We start from the raw sequence: 22,241 nt of genomic DNA, 5'->3' as shown, positions 1-22,241 counted from the left end.
AGTTGCTAAGATTCAGAAACAGCACAGGGTCTGCCGACAGGTCTGCCAGAGCCCAATCCCTCTGCCCTGGGGACTGACCAGAGATCCAGTTGGCTTGGACACACAACTTCCAGGTTATGCCACAAAGGTGACACAGCTGTAGTTTATTCATTTTTTGTTCTTGTTGTCTAATTAAAAAAGAATTATGCTTGTGCCAGACAGGCTGCCAAGAAAGACTTTTCCTTAAGCTTTGTACCAAGAAATGTAATGTCCAGGGGCTATTTCCAAAGAAAGCTCTTGGCTTCTTTGAAGCCCATGTGTACTGACCATTGGTGGTGGCAGTCTTCACTGTGGCAAATGGGTATGAGGTTGAAAGAGTATTGTAACTGATGGTGCCCTTTCCTGAAAGCAGAACTCTGCTGTGCTCAAAAAACGCTCAGTAGAAAATAGTCATTGTGAGTAGCTATTGGACACAACACTACTCAAGATGTGTGTGTGGAGTATAGTAAGCATATTCCTTAAGCTCAATGTGATATCGGACTACCTTTCCATATGGTTGAGTAAACAAAGAATTCCATCTTTCTCCTAAAATGTCCATGTCAATATTCTTTGTTCTCTGTTCTTGCACAGGAATTCCATTAGAGACGTTTAATTCATTGCTGCTTGTACATGTTATTATTCCCGTTTTACAAGCCAGGAACTGAGGTTCCACTAAGTACTTGACAGGGTAAAGGCAGCACCCGGCATGCATTGGAGCCCCCCCCCCCTTTTTTACCATGAAACTTGTTTCTTGGCAAAGTTGATCCTTTCCTGCTGAATTAAATTCAGCTTTGAGGAAGCCAGGATTCCAGTAATAAGAAATTTCTACAAAAACCCAATTCTTTTTTTTTTTTTTTCTTTTTAAGAGAAGGAGAAAGGAAGAAACATTAATCAGCTGCCTCCTGCATACCCCCTACTGGGATCGAACCTGCAACCGGAGCATGTGCCCTGACCAGGAATTGAACCGGCAACCTTTCGGTGCACAGGACAAACACCCCACCAACTGAGCCACCCCATCCAGGGCAGAAAGACTCAATTCTTACCAAAGGCAGGTCTAGTTCACTTGTCACTCTTATCAGAGAGACATTGGAAATGATCACTAGTGCCCTGGATGGTCTGGCTCAGCGGTTGGAGCATCGGCCCGCAGACCATAGGCCCGTTGATTCTGATCAACGGCATGTACCTTGGTTGTGGTTCATCCCTGGCCCTGGTCGGGGTTGTACAGGAGGCAGCCAAATGATGTGTCTCTCTCACGTTGATGTTTCTCTCTCTCTCTTCTCCTGCCTTCCACTCTATCTGAAGATAAATGGAAAAAAAATGTCCTCGGGTGAGGATTTTTAAAAAAAGTAAATGATCACTAGAGCCAATGACTAGAACTGGTTACCTATTCATTCAGAAACCCCAAACACTTTAAAAATTCCAACATTAGAATGCTTTTTCCATAAAGTTGGGTGCAGGAAAGAGCTAGGGGCTCCCTTTTCGGCTGTAAGATGGTGCTTTGAAGAGAGCACAAAAGATGTATAGCCCTGGCTGGGTGGCTCGGCTGGTTGAAACATCATCTTGTACCCCAAAAGGTTGCGGCTTTGATTCCCAGTCAGGGCACATACCTAGGTTGTGGGTTCAATACCTGGTCGGGGAGCATATGGGAGGCAACTGATTAATGTTTCTCTCTCTAAAAAAAAAAAAAAAAAAAAAAATCAATAAAAACATATCCTCGAGTGAGGGTTAAAAAAAAAAATGTATAAAAATAGCTATGGTGAAAAAGAAATGGAAAAAAAAGAAAAGCGCCATGGCTAAAATACAGTTTGGTATCAGACTAGAGTGAGGTGGTTTAACACATGTGTGGTTTCATATGAGAGGACTCCTGCCTTTTAGGAGCAGCTGGCATCTAGATGTCATACTGGGATGCCAAGGTCCCCGTGCTTCCTCCCGGTGCGCAGAGAGACAGATTAATGCAGGGTGGCTCCTGGCTCTGGGAAGGGGAGCCTGGCTGAGTGTGTGTCGTGTATTGGTTTTAATCAACAATTATCTCAGGAAGTGCTCCTGGTGTGGCGGGTGGCTCAGGGCAAGTCCCTAAGTAGGCTGCTGGTCCTGGTTTGAAGACCACAGGACACATGTCTCAGGTGCTACAGTTCACAGGTGTCACAGTTGTCACATGATGCCACGATCATGGGACACATATGAAGTTCAGTGTGTGTGCTCTGTGGGGTGCCATTTCCCCAGGAGCAGGGAGACCCCTTGGATGATGTGGCCGTGCTGTTACTCGGCCTCCCGCAGGATGAGTAGGTAGCGTTTCTGAGGACAGTCTACTATTTAGGATTTTCAGAACCAGACCGATGCCTGATAAATAGAGGTCCAAGAGCCAGGTTCCCTGTATCCTGCTAAGAGCGGAAAGAGCCTGAAATAGGAATCAGAAGTCCTCACCTCTAGCCCTTGCTCTGACCCCAGCTGCTCTGTTCCCTTGAGCACGTTACATAGTTCCTCTGAGCATCCATTTCTTTAATTTGTATAACAAGGAAGTTGAAATATAGTTCCTAACGTCAGTTGGCAAAAATCAGGGGAATGGGAAGGTGAGTGCCAAAGTCTCAGTGACATAAAAAAGCTTGGAAACCAAATTTAGGCAATGATGAAAGTGTAATGAGTCCTGATTCACAAAGATAAGATAGGAAATGCACTGAAATGTTTTACTGAGACATTATAGCAGTAAGATGTTGTAATTTAACTTTCCAACATGGTACCTTTGCTTGATCACAGCGCTCAAAAATATAATTGAGATTATATGCACTAGTATTTTCTAGGCAGTATAGGATATAGGAGTTATATTCTATCTAGAAACATTTTTTCCTGATAAATACATTCCCCCTCTTTCCTGTTGTACTTAATGGGGACACAGGGCTCCTTTGATTTGTCTGGGGATGGTGTCAGCATTTGATCCATTGTGCCAACCCTGCCTGAGCTCATAAAGCACTTAATTAAGGTGTGACTGTGCTTCAGTGGCAAAGCCTGGTCTTTCATGGAACCCGAGTGGGGTCACCTTATTTAAAGCCACAATGCTCACCAAAGCTCTCATTAGACAATCAACATGCGCAGGCTTTTGCTTCTGAGTGAAACTCGGAGGTTTTTGTGGGCGCTAACTCACAGGCAGAGCCACACGAGTGTGGCTGACAGCTGCCCAAACCCCAAGTTTGTAGGGTCGGTTGAGGGAGTTCACCTAACCACATCACTGTGTCAGCCCAGTTGATGGCGGAGCAGCTCTAGGATAGGTGTGAAGGAGAGACCAATATGTCCATCGGAAAGAACTAATCAAGGGGAAGCAGGTGGGGGAAGAGAGACTTTTGTAAGCTTTAAAATAAAGGGAAGAATTTCATCTTATTAGGGCTTAGTCTTAGACAGATAGTGACTTTCAAATCTCAATTTTTATCTTATCAGCAGAAAAAAAAAGATTGTATTGGGACTGATACCATGTGAATCTCTTGGTTTTTCTATTATTCCTTATGTCAGCTAGTGACTGCTTTGGCCACCAATAGTGACCAGAATAGAGTGGCCTCAACAAGCTAGAGTTTTGTATTCTCTTCTAAAAGAAATCCAGATGTGGGCAGTCCAAGGTTGGCAGGACAGCTGTTATGATAGGATTTTATGGGCCTTAAAAATTTCTGACCCACCATCCTTAGCATGTGATTTTTACTCCTCAAGAAAGTTAATGGTCACAAGACGGCTGCTGGGACTCCAGCCTTCATGTCTATGTTCCAGGAAGGAAGAGAGGAAGGGAAAAGGTAGAAGGAGCATAATTTCTGCTGCATCAGCCCTTTAAGGGGCTCTTGTGGCAGCCCACCCGACCAATTCTACTTAAGTCTCGTTGGATACTCCAAGCCACAAAAGGGGCTTGAAAATACAGTCTTTCAGTTTTGTGCTTTTTGGCCTGAATAACAGCAAGATTTAATTCTGTTACTAATAAGAGGGGCATGAGTTTTGCTGGCAGCCCCTGCCACCTTCCCTCACCTCAGTTCTCCCTATTTCCCATCTTTCACAAACACCCTCTTGGCCCCCCTCTTCTTTCCCACCTCCAGATAGTGGGGCCCCAAGGCCTGGTTAGTGGGGTTCTAGAAAACTCACAGACCACATTAGTAGCTAACTGACACTGAGTGCTAACTATGTTCCGGGCATTGTCATAAAAGCTTTCTATGCCGTGAAAAGGAGTAGTAGACCTTCTGCCCAGTCAGGGGACCCAGGAGGCCCAGGTGGGTTTCCCCAGCCAAGTGTGGCCCAGCAGAGGTCTAACAGAAATGCCAAGGCAGCCTGGCTTGTTGGTGGATGTGGGGCTCCAACATCAACTGCCCCTGGCCTTGGCAATGTGAATGTTTCATACCTCATTTTGTCCCTTAAGTAGTTGCTGATGTAAAACTTCCCAGCCCAACTTCACAGCAGGAAAGAGATACCTGCTCAGTTGGAGCCAGAATGTTGGAATGTACTCTGGGGAGGAACCTGAGAGGGAGGGACTGCCAATTTGTCACAGTGGGGCCATCCTGCAGCTCCACTATAAAAACATTTTTTTCTTTATTGATTTTTAGAGAGAGAGGAAGAAAAAGGGAGAGAGAAATGGAAGCATCGATAAGAGAGAACATCAATTGGCCGCCTCCTGCATGCCCCCCACTGGAGATTGGGCTCACAACCTGGGCGTGTGTCCAGACTGGGAATCAAACCAGCCACCTCTTGGTGCATAGGTCAATGCTCAACCACTGAGCCACACCGGCCAGGCTGCGGCTCCACTATAAACAGTAAGCAGCCCACCAGGGCAAGCAGTCTAAGGCATGCACTCCGGCTGCACCTTGGGTTGCTTCCTGTGGAGACCTTCCTTGAAATCCCCCCTTGCTTTGTTTTGGGGCGAGATCCACATTTTTAGAATTCATAGGAGCTGCAGTTTCTATCCTGCTGTTACAAATGCATAATGTCTTCTTGGGGGGTTGGCTGCATAGACACCAAAAAGACTGCTTTCTGTTACTTCCATTCCTTCCCTGCCTTCTCCACTTTCAATAGTTTCTGTGGTTTCAAATAGCTATTATGGTTTCAGATAGTTCCTATGTTTTTGTGCTAAGTACATAGAAATGTGATTTCCAACTTGCATTCACCTCAGAATTGTATTAGTCAGAATAAGTCAGGTGGTGCTATAGTTACAAATAACCCCCAAGTCTCAGGGGCTTCACACCACGGAGGTGTATTTCTCACGCACGGGGTTTCACCGGGGGCCATATGACTGCAGGACACCTGAGCGAACCAGCCAGCCAGGCTGCTTAGATCTTGAGGCTTCACTGTCTTCACTGGAGGCTTCTCCTGCGGCAGAGGAAGTGAGGGGGTCTTGGAATTAAATGTCCTGGCCCAGAGGGGCACATGTCAGTTCCACTCACAGCCTAGTTGCCAAAATCTCATGGCCCCACCTAAGTGCAAAAGTTCTTTGCTCTCCCCTTCTGCTGGGGGGAAAGAACCAAATGGGCAAACTCTGGAAAGCTCTGCCGTGAGCTCAGGACACACAGAGGCCATGGTCCTGACACCAGACAGCCTGATTCCAATGTCCTGAAATGGGGCCTGGGGACCTAAGTTTTGGCAAATGTCCCAGATAATTCTGATACAGTTAATACATAGGTGGACATTTGGGAGCCACTGTTTGAGTAATCCTAAACCCTTCTTGGGATGACTATTGGTGGTAAGATTGATACACATTGAGGAACAAGGAACAAGGAACATGCAAAACAAGTCAATAAACAACTCAGTGCTAAAATATGCAGCCTATGCAATGAGTGCTGTAGGAAGTCAGCAAACAGTTCCCCTCCCTCTGGCGATTGCCTCTCTTTTGGGTGGGTGGCTCTGCCAGGCAATCCGTGATGAGGAATTTATGCTCAGCATGCATGTGTGTTTACTCGTGTGTGTGTGTGTGTGTGTGTGTGTGTGTGTGTGTGTGTGCGGTTTGGGAGCTCAGAGTGGAGAAGTGAGGGGATCAGAAGTTCAACAGTATTTTTGATCTGCAGTTGGGAATCTGCATTTGAGAATGCAAAAATACCGTTTTCTATCTGTGGTTGGATGAATCTACGGATGTGAAACCCAAGGATACAAAGGACCAACTTGTTTTATTGAAACCAATCTGTGTGTAAGTCGATCCACACAGTTCAAACCCACGTTGCTCAAGGGTCAGCTATATATCCAATGATGCCTGGGTCCAGGGTAGTTTGTGGATACGAGAAAATATCCAGTGAATGTCTTTCCAGAACTCCATCAAGTAACCTTACAAGCTGTGGTTTGCTGGGCTTGCCTTCCAGGGACCTATTTATAAGTAGTTTGCAACCACCTTGCCTGTTTGTAATTTATAAACTGAAGCTTGTTCCTCAACAGAATTAAAAAGAAAAGAATTTAAATAGACCATAGCATGGTTTTAAAGTTGTAAAGTGATTTTTTCACAACCTTATTACTTCCTCACTCTAACCAGCTGGAAGAGGCATCTGGCTTGCCCCAGGCCATCTAATATGATCATGGGACAGGGTCAAACTTGTCAGCAAAATGCCCCCTTTAATGAGAATGGCCTTGGCTGCAGAGGTGGGAGAGCTTCTACGGGTCCTCAGCAGAGCCAGAATAAGAGGTGGAGAAGCTGGGCCTCAGCTCCTAAGGGCCCTAGAACATACTGAGGCACTGGAGGCATCGCTGGGAAGACAAAATTCACTGGAAATGACATTGAAGGTGGAGAAAATGACAACCTCCAGAACTGCTCTAGGATGAGTATTATGTGAGGTTGGAAAGAATTACATGCTTGAGTTTGGGTTTGGGAGGTAGAAGAAGGTGACCCAGGGTATGTGTTCAAGTAATAACAGGTGGTCGCTAAAGTCCTTCCAAGGAGGATTGGTCCAGGGAACTGTAGGGTGGGTTCCTCCTTGTGCACAAGGGGAAGGTGAGAAGTGCCATCACCGGGACACCTCCTCTCCACAGCACTCAGTTTTTCCTCCAATTAAGAGCTGAACAGGGATTTTTTTTACAAATATCATTTGGAGCCACATATTAATTATCTGCCCAGGACACCAGGTTACTAGGCTTCCTAGACATCCATACGTGTCAGCCCCGCCCAGTTCCATCACCTGGCCGAGCCTGGATCACAGGGCCTCCCTTCACCAATATCTGAGGGGCCTTGGTGTCTGATTGGTGAGGCTGAGTCACTTGCTCCCTCACTGGAGCTGAGGGTGGAGCCCCCTCCACATACTTAGCATGAGAATGGGGAAGGTGTGCTGGCAGATCAAAGAATGGAGTGTGGGCACTGATGTGGCAGAACTCCAAAGTGCCTACTGCATCAGCCCTTCCATAGCAATGCTTAAGTAACTCCTCTTTGATCCTTAGACCATATTTAGGTATTACTTCCTCCAGGAGACTTCTCCTGATCTGTCTTCCACTGGAGATTAGATGCTCCAGAACATAATCTGTGTTCTCATGACTTTTTCTTCTAGAATGAAGGCCCCTTCAAGGCTTTGCCTTTTTCTCTGTACCCCAGGCCTGAGTAAAGTTTGCTTGGATGAGTGAGAGGGAATGCATGCATGTGCAGGAGCGTGTATGAGAGTGGGACCTGCCTCTCAGCCTCGGAGGGGCAGAGCTACAGTGGGGTGGCTGCACCTGGGAGTGGTGGAGCCTTTATTCACGCAGAAGCCAGTAGTCTGGGGCTGGAGCCCTGTGCTCAGCATAGTCTGAGAGAGGGGAAGGGAGTTCCACCTTCCCAGGAGACGGTTGTGTGGCCACTTCTGAAGAGGTGTCACTAGTGCTGCTATTGTCTCAAGCTCCCAGACCCTGGGACTGAGTGTCCCCTTCACCCTGGGGACCCAGGAGGGCATCTGGTCACATCTGCTCCTTTCTTCCTCTTGCAACGCTACACCCCACCCCATGTCAGCTGGTCTCCTCACGGCCTCCCTGCCCCCCATCTTTGCTCTCCCCTTTGCCCGTCTCCTCTAAAACTTGCACACCACTATCATGAGGCTGGTTCTTACATATTGATTATCGTGTCGCCTCTTTATGAAAACCCCCCTGAGTCCTCAGTGCTTCCAGGAGAAATCCTAAATTCTTCAACCTGGAATTAAAGCTCATGGTCAGTCTTTTTCCAGATGTTCCATGCATCCATACTTCCCACTCCTCCCTTCCAGATGCGGGTCCTGATCTATGACCTCCTCTCCCCCATGCTATGTGTACTGCTTCTTTGTTGTTGCTTAGGCTCTGTCTCTGCCTAGTGTCCTCACTCTTCCATTTTGTTATCTAACTGCACTTCTTTTTTAAAATCTTTATTGTTGGAAGTATTACAGATGTAATTTCTGCATTTTTCATGAGGTGTTTCCTGACCGGCAGAAATCTTTTCCTTCTCTGAACTAATATATTCCTAGAAAATCTGAGCTAATATATTCCTAGAAAATTTGAGCCAATATCCGATGCATCAACCACTCAATTGGCACTTAATCAAATACTGCTCCATGCGGTTCCTTAGTTTTTCCACGATTAGATCAGGAACTCTTGTGTCACTCCACGGTACCCAGCCAAGTGCCAGGGATGCAGTAGGTGTGTATTAAGTGTTGGTCAAATGAAAAAGCAGAGGGGAGGTGTTGAATGAAAGGGGCAGAGGGACAGCATGACTTTAGAGTCTTCTGGTTTTGTTTTAATTTGGTGTGACTACTACTTGTGCCTTTTGAGTTGTCACTTAACTCTCGTAGCCTCAGTTTCCTCATCAGGAAATTGAGGATGATCTTACCAGCTCTACAGTGGTTAGAGTTATGGGGAACACCAAACGAGAAGGTATACATGCATGTGCTCTATGTTGATCTGTTAAGATATGTCATTATGATTTTTTTTTAATTTCCATTTTTCTTCTTACTTTTAGACTTGCAACCTTATTTCTCGAAAGAGGGCCCAACAGGATAGGCAACCTTTACAAAAAGGCTGTTTATAGACACTACACAGATGAGACCTATTCCAAGGAGATCCCCAAACCGCCCTGGCTTGGCTTCCTGGGCCCCATTTTGAGGGCTGAAGTGGGGGACGTGATTGTCATGCATTTAAAGAACTTCGCGTCCCGCCCATACTCTTTGCATCCGCACGGTGTTTTCTACAACAAAGACTCGGAAGGTAAATGTCGATCCTGTGTCATTGGTGCTGTGTCTCTATTTTATAAGTAAGGCAACTGCCCATGACAGTGAAAGGGATTCGCAAAGCACAATGATTACCCAAGGTCATTTGCCTTCTCCCTGCCTCCTTTTCTCCCCATCTTTATCCGTTCCCTTTCTCTTCATCTTCCTTTTCCTCTCCCTGATTTCCACCCTCCCTCCTTTCTCACTCTTGTTTATGTTGATGCAGAGCTGGGTACGGGTTCCCTCGGCACAAGCGCCACCATGCCCCCAGCTGCACACTAACTTCGTCCTTGTCAATCACGGTGACTAGGTGGCACACTGGATAAAGAGGGCACACACCAACAGCTTCCAGGGCCCTGTCGGCAGTAGCAGCCTTGGCTCTGGGGAGGGTGACCCAGGGTGAGTTGATCTCACTTTCCTCCGAAGGCTTCTGTCTTTGGTGCTTCGTTTCTGAAACACCCACCTTCTCGTGGGCACTGCAAGGGCTTCAGCAGTGCGGTTTCCTGAGTCCTCTCTTATGTTTTGTTTTGTTTTTTATTTTAAGCAACATTCTTAGACTTTTGATATAAAAATACTTCTGACTTCAGAAGTTTCTGCCCTTTTCCTCCACTTGAAGTGTGCAGCGAAGCGCTGGGTCCCAGATTCGGTACCTCTGAGTTGAAGATGAGCATGTAGAACTGTGCCAGGTAAACTTGGAGGAGAGCTCTGTAACTATAAGGGGCAATGCTTGATGCATTTTCTGTAGTGTAGTTTGGTAAAAATATTATTTATGCTGCAGCTAGAAAGTAAAGATGTGTCATGACAGCTATGCCTGGTTTTTGTGTGTGTGTGTGTGTGTTTTTTTTAATTTAGGAAAAATACGGGCATCTGTGAATCTTTAATTCTGTCTTTATTCCTTCATGTATTTCTGGGAAGCACACCTTGGCAGAGCTGATGGTGTCCCAGTAGATCCTCTAGGCCAGCGATTCTACAGCTTTAAAAGGTCACAGATCCAATTTTTTAAATTGTGGTAAAAACACATTTTAAGTGTACAATTAGTGGCATTAAGTACATTCACAATGTTGTGCAACTATCGCCAAAAGTTCCATTTCTAGAACTTTCTTTAGCACCCCAAACAGAAACTTTACCCTCACTAAATAATAATCCCCTATTCTCTTCTCCTCCCAGCCTTTGGGATCCTCTATTTTACTTTCTGTTTCTATAATTTGCCTTCTCGAGGTACCTCATATAAGCGGAATTGTACTGTATTTGTCCTTTTGTGTCTGGCTTATTTCATTGAGCATAATATTTTCAAGGTTCAGCATGTTGTAACATGTACCAGAATTTCAGTCCCCTTTAAGGTCATCGTGCGTGTATACCACAGCTTGCTTATCCACTCGTCTTTGGATGAACGCATGAGTTGCTTCCAGCTTTCACTACTGTGATTCATGCTGCTATGAACATAGGTGTATCACAGAGCCTTTGAGAGTTCTATCAAAGCCATGAGCCTATGCATTAGAAAAATACATATGTGCACACAGTTGGGAACTCAGTTTTGAGGATGCTCGAGCCCCTGAAACCATCCATGGGTCCTGAAGTTGAGGACACCCAGAAGCCTTCTCTATACCCTCTCTTAAGTTGGGATAAAGGACTCCTCTCTCCTATTCTAAGCCTTCCCCCACTGCTCCACACTGCTCCTGTGTCTCTGCAGGCAGGGAAGCACCTCCCCTTCCTGTGTACAAATCTTATTAGTTACTTTGAAGCCCTGACCCGGACCTCCCTGGTTCTCCCAAAGGGACTCTCCATAAAAGTTCAGAGCCAAGGCCAGGTCCTTACTTAATGTGCTTTCAGACACTCAATTCACTTGTTCTTACCACCAATATATATTTTTAAAGGTTTGCTTTCATTCATAAACCTTCCATTGACTATCTACCAGGTGCCAGAAACTGACACTGAGTCCTGGGAAAAAAATGAATCACAAGCTATACTTGACAACCAGTGGCTCTGAATGTAAGGGTTTATTTCAGGGACCTCAACTCTGTTCCATGGATCTATGTGCTTATCTTTGCACCAAAGCCATGCTGTCTTGATTACTATGGATTTATAGTAAGTTTTAAAATGGGACAGTATAAATACTCCAACTTTGTTCTTCTTTGCAAGACTTTTTTTTTTCCATATAAATTTCAGATCAGCTTGTTAATTAAAAAAAAAAAAAGCCATCTAGGATTTTGATGAAGATTGCATTGAGTTTATCAATCATTTTGTGGTGGGAGGGGGGATTGCCATATGCATTTTAAAGATGAATTACAATCTAGACAATACTGAGTATCCCGATCCATCAACATGGAATTTAGATCCTCAGGTTCCCTCAACAGTGTTTTAGTTATTGGTGGGAATGATTTACATTTCTTTTGTTAAATTCATTCCAAAGTATTTTATTCTTTCTAATGCTGTTACAAATAGAATAGTTTTCTTAATTTTATTTTTGATTGCTTGTTGCTAGTGTATAGAATATGATTGATTTTTGTATATTTATTTTGGATCCTACTCTCTTGTTGAACTGGTTTATTAGTTGATGTTCAGAGGGTTTCTTGGAATTTTCTATACACAGAATCATGTCACTGTGAATAAAGACAGTTTTATTTCTTTCTTACCCATCAGTATATTTTACTTTTCTTCTGCTTTATTGCACTGGCTAGAAGCTTCAGGACAATATTTAATAATAGTGGTGAGAGCAGACAGTCTTAGAAAGCAAGAAGGCATTCTCTCTCCCATTAAGCATGTTAACTATGAGTTTTACTTAGATTATCCTTTATCAGGTTGAGGAAGTTCCTTTTTATTCCTAGCTTGCTGAGAGTTTTTAATTTGTTAAGTTTACTTTGACATGAATTTTGTTGATTGCTTTTTGGCACCTATTGAGATGATTATATGGTTTTTGTCATTTAGTCTATTAATATGATGTATTACTTTATTTTTGAATGTTAAACCAATCTTGCAATCAGAGGATACATTTAGTCATGGTATATAATTTTCTTTATAAGTTGCTGGAGTCAGAGTTTTTGTTTTTACATTTATGAGGAATATTGTTCAGTGTTTTCTTTGCTTGTGATATTTATTCTGGCTTTGGCATCAAGGTAATGTTTGCTGGGAGGATAAACTTGGAACCATTCCTTCCTCTATTTTCTGAAAGATTTTGTAAAGTATTGGTATCATATCTCCTTTCAGTATATTATAAAATGTATAATTGAAACTATCTGAGCCTGGGTTCTTAGGGGGAGGATTTTAACTGCTAATTATATTTATTTACATATTATAGGTCTATTTAAAGTTTTTATTATTCTTGCAATAGTTTTGATAATTTGTGTCTGTCTAAAAATTTATCAATTTCATAAGTTATCTAATATTTTGGTGTAAAGTTGTTTATAATAGTCCCTTACGACCCTGTTCATTTCTGTATGATCAGAGTAATGTCCCATCTTTCACTTTTGGTTTTGGTAATTTGTGCCTTCTTTCTTCTTGGTTAGTCTAAGTGATGTTTTCTCAATTTTGTTGATCTTTTCAAAGAACCAACATCTGGCTTTATCTAGTTTATACTGTTTTCATTTTCTCCTTCAGTGATTTCTGCTCAAATCTTTATCATTTCTTTTTCTCTGCTTGTTTTAGGGTTAGTTTCACCTTTGTTTTCTAATTTCTTAAGGTGGAAGTTTATGTTATTGATCTGAGACTGTTATTCTCTTTTGACACAGGTATTTAAAGCTTTAAGTTTCCTTTTTCATACTACTTTAGCTGTATACCACACATTTTGGTATGCTTTATCTCCATTTTTTATTTAGTTCAAAATATTTTGCAATTCATCTTGTGATTTCTTTTGTGACCTATAGGTTAACTAGAAGTATATTGTTTTATTTCCGAAGATTTGTAGAATTTGAAAGATTTCTTTTTGTTAATGATATCCAATTAAATTTCACTGTGATTGGAGAATGTACTTTGCATCCTGTCAGTTCTTTTAAATTTATTGAGATTTATTTTATATGTAGCCTATTGTCTATCCTAAAGAATGTTCCATATGCTCTTGTAAAGAAGGTGTATTCTGCAGTCACTGGGTGGAATATTATGCAAATGTCAGGTTGACCTTCTTTGGTGTTTGAGTTGGTTGATAGTGTTGTTAAAGTCTTCTACATTCTTGCTGATCTTCTACCTCATTCTATAAGTTATTAACAGTAGGGCATTGAAATCTCTAGCAATTTTTATTGAGCTGTGTATTTCTCCTTCAATTATGTCACTTTTGCTTTATGTGTTTTGAGACTCTTTTGTTAGATACAAATACATTTAGAATTGTTATATCTTCCTGATACAATGACTCTTATTATAAAATTTCTATGTTCTAGCAATATTTCTTGTCTTAAAATGGAATTGGTCTGTATTGACAGCATTTCAGCTCTCATATTGTTACTATTTGCATTCTTTTATTTATTTATTTATTTATTTATTTATTTATTTATTTATTTATTTATTTATTTTTGTTACTATTTGCATTCTTTTACTTTCAATCTATTCAGTGAATCTAAGGAATAGACCTCATATAGTTGGATGTCATTCTTTTGGTCCAGTTTGACAATTTCTGCACATGAATATTTCACATTTAAAGTAATTATTGATTGGTTTCATCTACATTTGTCATCTTGCTAATTCTTTTCTACATGATTCTGTCTTTTGGTTCCTCTAGTCCTCCTTATTGCCTTCTTTGGTGTTAAACAAATATTTTTAGTGTACTCTTTATATTCCTCTGTTGATTTTTTAACTGTATATATTGAATTACTTTTTATTGGTTGGCCTAGAAATTGTAATATGCCATCTTTAACATATCACAATATGCTTCATGTTTTTATTGACCTAGTTCTGGCAAGATATAGAAGCTTTGCTCCAATAGGCCTTCATCCGCTTTTCCTCTTTTTTGCTGCTTTTGTCGTGTTGCCATTACCTCTCTCTACAAATACAATAATGTGATGTTATACTTAGTACTTTGTATGACTTGGAAAGAAGTTAAGAGAAGAAAGGAAAATATGTTTATAGAATCTTTTATAGTAACTTACATATTTTCCATTTCTTCCTGTGGGTTTAAGTGACTCCCTAGTGGTGTTTCATTTTAGTCTCAAGGACTTCCTTTCGTATTCCTTGTACGACAAACTCACTAAGTTTTTGTTTATCTAGAACATCCCTATTTTGCCTTGTTTTTTTTTTTTTCTTTCTTTTTTTTGAGGAAGTTTTGCTGGATATAATATTTTTGGATGGCATTCCCCCCCAATCACTTTGAGTACATTATCCCACTTTCTTATCTCCAATGTTCAGATGGCAAATCAACTGTTAATCATGTTGATGCTCCCCTGTATGTGATGAGTCATTTTTCTCTTTCTGTTTTCATATGACCTCTTTGCCATTTATTTATTTATTTATTTATTTATTTATTTATTTATTTATTTAGTACATGCCCCTAGCGGGAACCAAACCCGGGACTCTCTGGTCCGCAGGCCGATGCTCCAACTGCTGAGCCAAACCGGCCAGGGCCCTCTTTGCCTTTTAAAAAATTACCTTGACAACCAGGTATCTATGTATGGACTCTTTATATTTATCCTACTTGTGATTCATGTTGCTTCTTTGATGTGTAGATTAATGTTTTTCATCATATTTGGAACATTTTCAGTCATTATTTCTTCAAACATTTTTTTCTGCCCCCTTTTCTCTCTCCTTTCCTTTGGTAGACTATGATTACACATATGTTAATACACTCAATGTTCTGTTTATTTTCTTCAATCTTTTCTCCCCCTCTTTTTCAGGTAGGATAATTCTATTGATCAATCTTCAAGTTCATTTATTCTTTCTTTTGCCATCTTGAATTGTTGTCAAGCAACTCCAATTTGCTCCTTTTTTATAATCTATCTCCTTATTAAGATTCTATATTTGTTGATTCATTTTTGCTCTATTTTCTTTAATTTAACGTAGTTTATTTTAGTTGTTTGGAAAGATTATGATAGCTGCTTAAAGTCTTTATCTGCTAGATTCTACATCCAGAGACACTTAGAGTTTATATTGGCTGCTTGGTTTTTCTGAATATGGTCACTCTTACTTGTTTCTTTTTTTTTTTTTATCCTCACCCGAGGACATTTTTTTCCATTTTTTTTTGTTCAGATAGAGTGGGAGGGAGAAAGAGGAAGAGGGAGAGAGAGAGAAACATTGACGTGAAAGGGACACATCGAGTGGCTGCCACCCGCACGACCAGCCGGGGACGGGGACAAACTGCAACCGAGGTACATGCCCTTAGCGGGAACTGAACCCGGGACTCTCTGGACCGCAGGCCAATGCTCAAACCACTGAACCAAACTGGCCAGGGCTCTTTCTTGTTTTTTTGCATGTTTCACTTTGTTGCTGCTGTTGAAAACTGGACAATATTGAGAATGTATTGTAGTAACTCTGGATTCTGAGTCCTCCCTCATCCAAGGTTGTTTTCATTGTTTGTTTGCTTTTTTGTTTAGTATCTTGCCTGGAATAAATCTGTGAAATCTGTCTCTCTTATAGTGTGTGACTACTAAGGTTTCTGCTCTTTTTTCTCTTGTTTTTATTTTTAAGCTTGGCTACTGCTAGTCACCTCTATATCTGCCTAGATTAGAGGACAGCAAATGATTAGACAGGGGTTGTGTTTGATCATCAGCAAACTTTCTGTTCTCTGCCTTTAGATCTGTGGGTGGATAAAAAATACATTCAAATTTAGGTGTTTTTTTGTCTGAGTTGGTGTTTACTTTTGTTGGGCCTGTTGCCCCTCCTCTTTAAATGCATACCAGCATTAGAGTCAGACAAGAGTATGTGGATAGCCCAAGCATAAAGATTGTTGGATGCCTTTATTTAATTTCCAGAACACTAACATGATTGTTTTCATCAATTTCACCCAACTTTGTAGTTTCTTTTGGGGGAGAGAATTTGCTGACCTCTTCACTTTTTTAATCAGTTTTTGTCTTGGCTATATTTGCAAGCTTGCTAGTCTTGGACTCTCCTTAGTTCAACATAGTGTTTACTGTGAACTAGGCACAATGCTGAATACTGGGGCTGCAAAAATAAGCAGATACAGAGATGATCATCTGAGGAGAGATAGAAAATGACACTTAGTAGAGTTAGGTGAGTGGACTAACATTAATCGAGTAGTTATTATAAGTAGTTATTATAATCGAGTAGTTATATTATAAGCTTACAATCATTATCTTATTTAACAATAGAATTAACTAATGTTTTCTTGATCTCCATGTGAAATATAATTACTTGGACTATTTTAAAAGAAAATGTATTTTTTTTTTTTTTTAAATATAGAAAAGAGTACAGAGAGGTATAAAAAGTAAAAATCCCTCTTACTTGTCTTTCACCTAAAAGGCAATCAACTTTAATAATTTTTTTTGTAAATTTCTCTTGGAAAATCTAAAATATATACTATTGTGTGTGTATATGAATACTTGTTCATTTATACAAAAGAGATTGTACTACAAAGCACTTTCTGTTTTTTATTTTTTACTTCATCTTGGAGATTTTCTCATATTATTACCTATAAAGAGACCTCCTTAGTATGAATATGCAACTTTGGTATTGATGACTATTTAGATTGCTTTCAGTTTTGAGTTGATATCAGCAATTCTACAATGAATATTTCAGTTCATGTGTTTTTTTAAAAAAACATTTTCAATTATGTTTCTAGAGTAAATTTTAAAAGTGAAATTGCTGGTTATATTAATATACATTTCTTCTTTTTAGATAGAAATTGGCAAATTGTCATAGAAAAAATTGCACATTTTATTCTTCTACCATTTGTTTATAAGCTAACCTCTTTCTCCTACAACCCCACCAATCCTCAATATTCTCAAATATGATGTATTTGTATAATTTCTAAAAGCCTACACATCCTAGAATACATGCAACCAAATGAATATTTTTGAAAATACTCTTAGCTTGACTAGTGTGGCTCAGTGATTGAGCATCAACCCATGCACCAAGAGACAGCCTGTTTGATTCCTGGTCAGGGCACATGCCCAGGTTGTGGGCCAAATCCCCAGTGAGGGGCATGCAGGAGGCGGCTGGTCGATATTCTCTTTCATCAATGTTTCTATCTCTCTCTCCCTCTCCCTTCCTTTTTCTCTAAAAATCAATAAAGAAAAAATATAAAAATAAAATACTTATATTTTCAATGTTACCATTGCTCAAAATCTCTGTTAAACTTCTTCTTGGGAATGACTTTCAGAACAACTTAATATGCTACCCACCCCCAAATCACTTTTTATTTTATATTTACTGTTTATTTTGGATCTCAAACGATATTCTTCATCTTGAGTGGTGTAACCAAGGATTTGTTTGGCGACTCTAATTCCACCTTTTAATAATAACCATCAATGACTCTCAATAATAGTAAATAAAAAGAAAGCACATTAGATATATTGTAACTAAAGGAATCTCTAGAAAAATTGCTATCTGTATTATAATTAAATCAAACTAAGTGATCTCAGTTGAAGCTTCAAGATAAGTCTGCTACCCACCTACCCTCCCCTAACTCCTGACCTGAAGCCTCTCCATATATAAATTCAGAAGCTTCTAAACCATGCATTTCATTTACAGGGCTTTGGATAAAGATGGTGTACAGTCATGTCACTCATTCCTTATTGTATTCAACAGATATGTATTGAGCACCCACATACTGAACACTGAGATAGATCTTGCATATACAATTTTGAGCAAAAACAAACCTAATTTTATGAAATGTGTAGTCTAATATGAGAAACAGACATTAGTCAAGCAATGGCACACATTGTATGTATACATAGATAATTAAAAACTTAGGAAAGTGCTATTAATAAATAATAACCAATATTTATTAAATGCTTATTACATAATAGCCACTATGATAAGTGTTTTATAGATATTGTGTCATGTAAGCCTCAACAACTCTATGAGGTAAGGATTATAATTATTGTCATCTCACAGACAGGAAACTAAGAATCATAGAGGAGATGGGAATTGTCCAAAGCCACGAGCTAACAAGTGATGGAGACAGAATTTGATTCCAAGCAGTCTAACTTCAGTGGCTGTGACCTCAACCATGGTTGCTACTGCTTTTCTCTCTGTCTGATGCATTTTCGAAAACTGACCTAGTCCAGGGAGTTCAGGATTGCATGAGCCAGACTATGCTGGGCCTTGCAATCTATGTCAATACATTTGACCTTCAACCCAAGAGTGATGGGAAGCTATGGAATGAGTTAAGTAAAGAACAGTATAATCAGATTTGAGATTTAAAATGACATTCTTGCTATGGCTTGGAAAGTGGATTCAAGAGGCAAGAGATGTTGTGAAATCAACTAGAAGGTCACTACAGAAGTCCAGATGAGAGATAATGTTGTTTGGACTAGGACTGTGATAGTGGACATGGACATAAATGGATACATTTTTCAAAAGCAAGGACAGGACTTTGTGGTGGTTTAGAAATGGCTAGGGAGAAAGAGGAAGTCGATAAGGATGCTTCCTTTGTTTTTAGCTTGTGGCATTGAATACTGGGGGTGTCTTCCATGGAGAGAGGAGACAGAGGCTGAGGACCAGCTTTGGGAGAGCTAGTGTTTGGGGAAAGGTTGGTATCGATTTTGAGGTCTCTCTAAGATTTACAAGTGGAGATGTCCAGTGGACGGTAGGATAGCAGTGGAAAGTTCTGAGGTCAGGTCCAGTGGGAGTCACTGACATGTGGCCTGTTGGAGCACTTTTGGGATGTGTGCTGTCAACCAGGGAGAGAGCTCTGGGCACGGAGCCAGCACTATGACGTGAGGGTCTCCGACACTGACTTGATAGACAGAGGAGAATGTACTAGAAAACTGCACTGGAAAAGAGTTGCCCAAGAGGGTGGTATGATGTCACAGGAGACAAGGGAGAATTTTTTAAGAGGGAGAAAAATGACAACAATATAAAATGCCACTGAGAAGTTAGGTAACAAGAATTTTTTAAAATGTCATTTGGATTTAATAGATAGTGGGTAGTGCTCTGTATTTTTTCTATCAGGTTATATCAATTATCAAATTTGAAGGCAGTAAACTACATTAGTTTAACTTTGAGTAAAAAGAGTTTTGCCAAATATTTTTCAGTATTATACTCTCACCCTATATTAAGAGACAATGTAAGAAATTATTTTTTAAAATAATATTTTTGAAACTTTTGAAAACCATTCTTGAAAACATTAAAGAGCCCTGGCCAGTTTGGCTCAGCGGTTAGAGCATCCGCCTGTGGTCTGGAGAGACCCGGGTTCGGTTCCCGCTAAGGGCACGTACCTCGGTTGCAGTTTGTCCCCGGCCCTGGTTGGTCGTGCGGGTGGCAGCCACTCGATGTGTCCCTTTCACATCGATGTTTCCCTCTCTCTCTTCCTCTCTCTCCCTCCCACTCTATCTGTGCAAAAAATGGAAAAATGTCCTCGAGTGAGGATAAAAAAAAAAAAAAGAAAACATTAAAGACATAATTTATTATATGACTCAATAATTTGTATATAATGATTTTCTTGAAAATATTATCTTAGAATTCAGTACCAACAAAAGTTTTTCTCTCTTCAGGAAATGGTAAGTTTATTTTTATGAGACAAAGAAAGAATATAACCTAATTATATCAACCTAATTACATTAAACCTAAATATAATAATATGACCTTGATATAACCAAGAAATTAAGAGCAACACTTAATACTGAAGAGCTCTAAGTAAATTAATCTCTTGATTCCTTTATATAGGTTTTGTTCTCTGACTTTATCTTTTCAGTATTATATGGTATATGGGTGTAATTTGTAAAATTATTCATTTTTTCAGATTAAAAGATAGTATATAAAAGAAAGTTTTACACAAACATATACATTAAAAGAAAGTATATAAATTATAAAGTGAATAAATATGTAAAAACAGTTCATACACTATATGCACAATAATTTGTGTGGAGGTATCATAGTGTAGTGGGAAGTCAGATACAACTCGATTGAAATCTGGCCAAGCCACATGCTAGTGGTGTTACCTTGATTCAATCTAAAAGGAGATGCTATTAATGCACACTGCATGGGATTGCTTTGAAGAGTGAGGCAATACACACAAAGTACACACTACACTTGGCACATAATAGGGTCTTAGCTGTTGTTGTTTTCTCTTGGTATTCTTCTCCAAAAGTCAAATTATATTTCATGGCCCTGGCCAGTTTAGCTCAGTGGTTAGAGTGTCGGCCTGCGGTCCAAAGAGACCCGGGTTCAGTTCCCACTAAAGGCACGTACCTCAGTTGCAGTTTGTCCCTGGCCTTGGTTGGGTTGTGTGGGTGGCAGCCACTCGATGTGTCCCTTTCATGTCGATGTTTCTCTCCCTCTCTCTCCCTCTCTCTCCCTCCCACTCTATCTGAACAAAAAATGGAAAAATATCCTCAGGTGAGGATAAAAAAAAAAATTATATTTTGTGGTAGAATTTGTTAAAAGGGTCATGTTGGATTTTTTAGTTATATCTTCTCTGTGGCTTGCCTTGGATACACTGGTTCTTGCTGTCTTATTTGAATGTATATTTCTAACACCAGCACACTTGTTGGCATATGGTTGATACCCAATACAGGCTTGTTGAGTGAATGGATGAGGGAATGGAGAGTGAACTTGGAGTGTCTTCACACCCATCTTCCTCTCAGTCCGCACCCTCCAGCCTTCTCTGTACCATCCAATTCCTCCAAGGCCTTCGTGGCCCCTCAGATCCCACCTCTGTTATGAAGTTGCTGGTCGTTATAACCTGCACAGGCTTGTCTCCTGCCTTCTGTCCAGGTGGTTTGCAAACAATTTTTTAGCAGTGGGCCTTCCGTAATTGAAAAACCTTGTGCAATCTTAGTTTATAAAACAGAGAAAGGAAATGCCATGCCCATGTGCTGCACCCTTCTCTGTGGTGGAGTCTTAAGCAGACCAACAGCTCTGGTTGGGGTTGGGGAGGGGGAGGGGGGGTAGGAGTTGAGCAAAAAAGAAAAAGAGAGAACTCCTGGACGTGGACACCAGTGTGGTGATTGCAGGCTGAAGGGGGAGGGGTGGGGGGGAGGAGGGCATAGAGGGGATAAATGGCAATGGAAAAAAGAAAATAAAATGAAACAAAATAAAATAAAAACAAGAGAACCTCCACCTTGCATTGACCGCCCCCCCACCCAAGTTTCATTTAACATATCACCCTACTTTATTCTCCAGTTGACCTATGTGCTCATAATCCATATTCTTGTCTCCCCACAGAACTGTAAGGTCCCTGGAGGCAGGAAGAATGTCTTAACTCTCTTCCTATCTCTCGTGAGACCTCCTACAGGTGCTGAATCTGTTCTATGTGCTCAAGAAGTGTTCATTCTTTCTTTTGCTGCTTCTCCTTTCCTTCTTGAGTTGACGTTAAGTTGAATGGGTTGGACTTTTCCTGATTGGTGCAGAAGGCTCATCAGAATGGGTCCTTAAGAACATTTTTAAGCATCTGGTCTTGTGCAGGACACTCATACACATTGTCTTCTGGTTCTCACATTCCTGTGGGGCACATATTAACATTCCAGCTGTACTCACAGAAAACTGAGGCATTGAGAATTTAAGTAATCTGTTTCAGTCTCACAGGAAATAAATTTTAATTCATATGCGTTTGAGTCCAAAGTTCTGGCCCTAACCACGATAGCCTGTGATCGCTGTGTTTAACTATCTTTCATTTTTTCTTGGAAGGAGCCCTGTACCCAGATGGAACGTCTGGAAAGAATAAGAATGATGATATGGTTCCTCCTGGTAAAAACTACACCTATATCTGGCCGGTGAGAGAAGAATATGCCCCTGCTCCAGCGGATGCCAACTGCCTGACCTGGGTGTACCATTCACATATCGATGCCCCTAAGGACATCTGCTCTGGGCTAATTGGCCCACTGCTGGTGTGCAAGAAAGGTAATGAGGTGCTCCCCCCACCAAGGACACTGTTGCCACATGTGTTAAAAGTGTGCATACATTTCAGGTCTTATCTTGCCTCTCCCCTTTGCTTTATGCAGAATGTGCCTCTTCTTCCAAGCTTTCTGTAAGATTAGAGAAATTCTTCTA

The 22,241-nt window shown here is 40.8% G+C and overlaps 1 protein-coding gene across 1 annotated transcript in view; it reads left to right on the top strand.

Annotated features, from left to right (window-relative positions):
* HEPHL1 (hephaestin like 1) overlaps positions 1-22,241 on the top strand; it is a 72,492-nt gene that overhangs the window by 1,364 nt on the left and 48,887 nt on the right. The window contains exons 2-3 of the mRNA XM_036259407.1: positions 8,906-9,150; positions 21,879-22,091. Coding sequence (XP_036115300.1) covers positions 8,906-9,150; positions 21,879-22,091 — 458 coding nt within the window. The remainder of the gene's footprint in view (positions 1-8,905; positions 9,151-21,878; positions 22,092-22,241) is intronic.

This window comes from Molossus molossus, unplaced genomic scaffold (genome assembly GCF_014108415.1).
Source record: "Molossus molossus isolate mMolMol1 unplaced genomic scaffold, mMolMol1.p scaffold_m16_p_13, whole genome shotgun sequence".
NCBI classification, from domain to species: Eukaryota; Metazoa; Chordata; class Mammalia; order Chiroptera; family Molossidae; genus Molossus; species Molossus molossus.
Note: the sequence above shows the minus strand (reverse complement) of the source record. Positions and strands in the feature narration are given on the sequence as shown.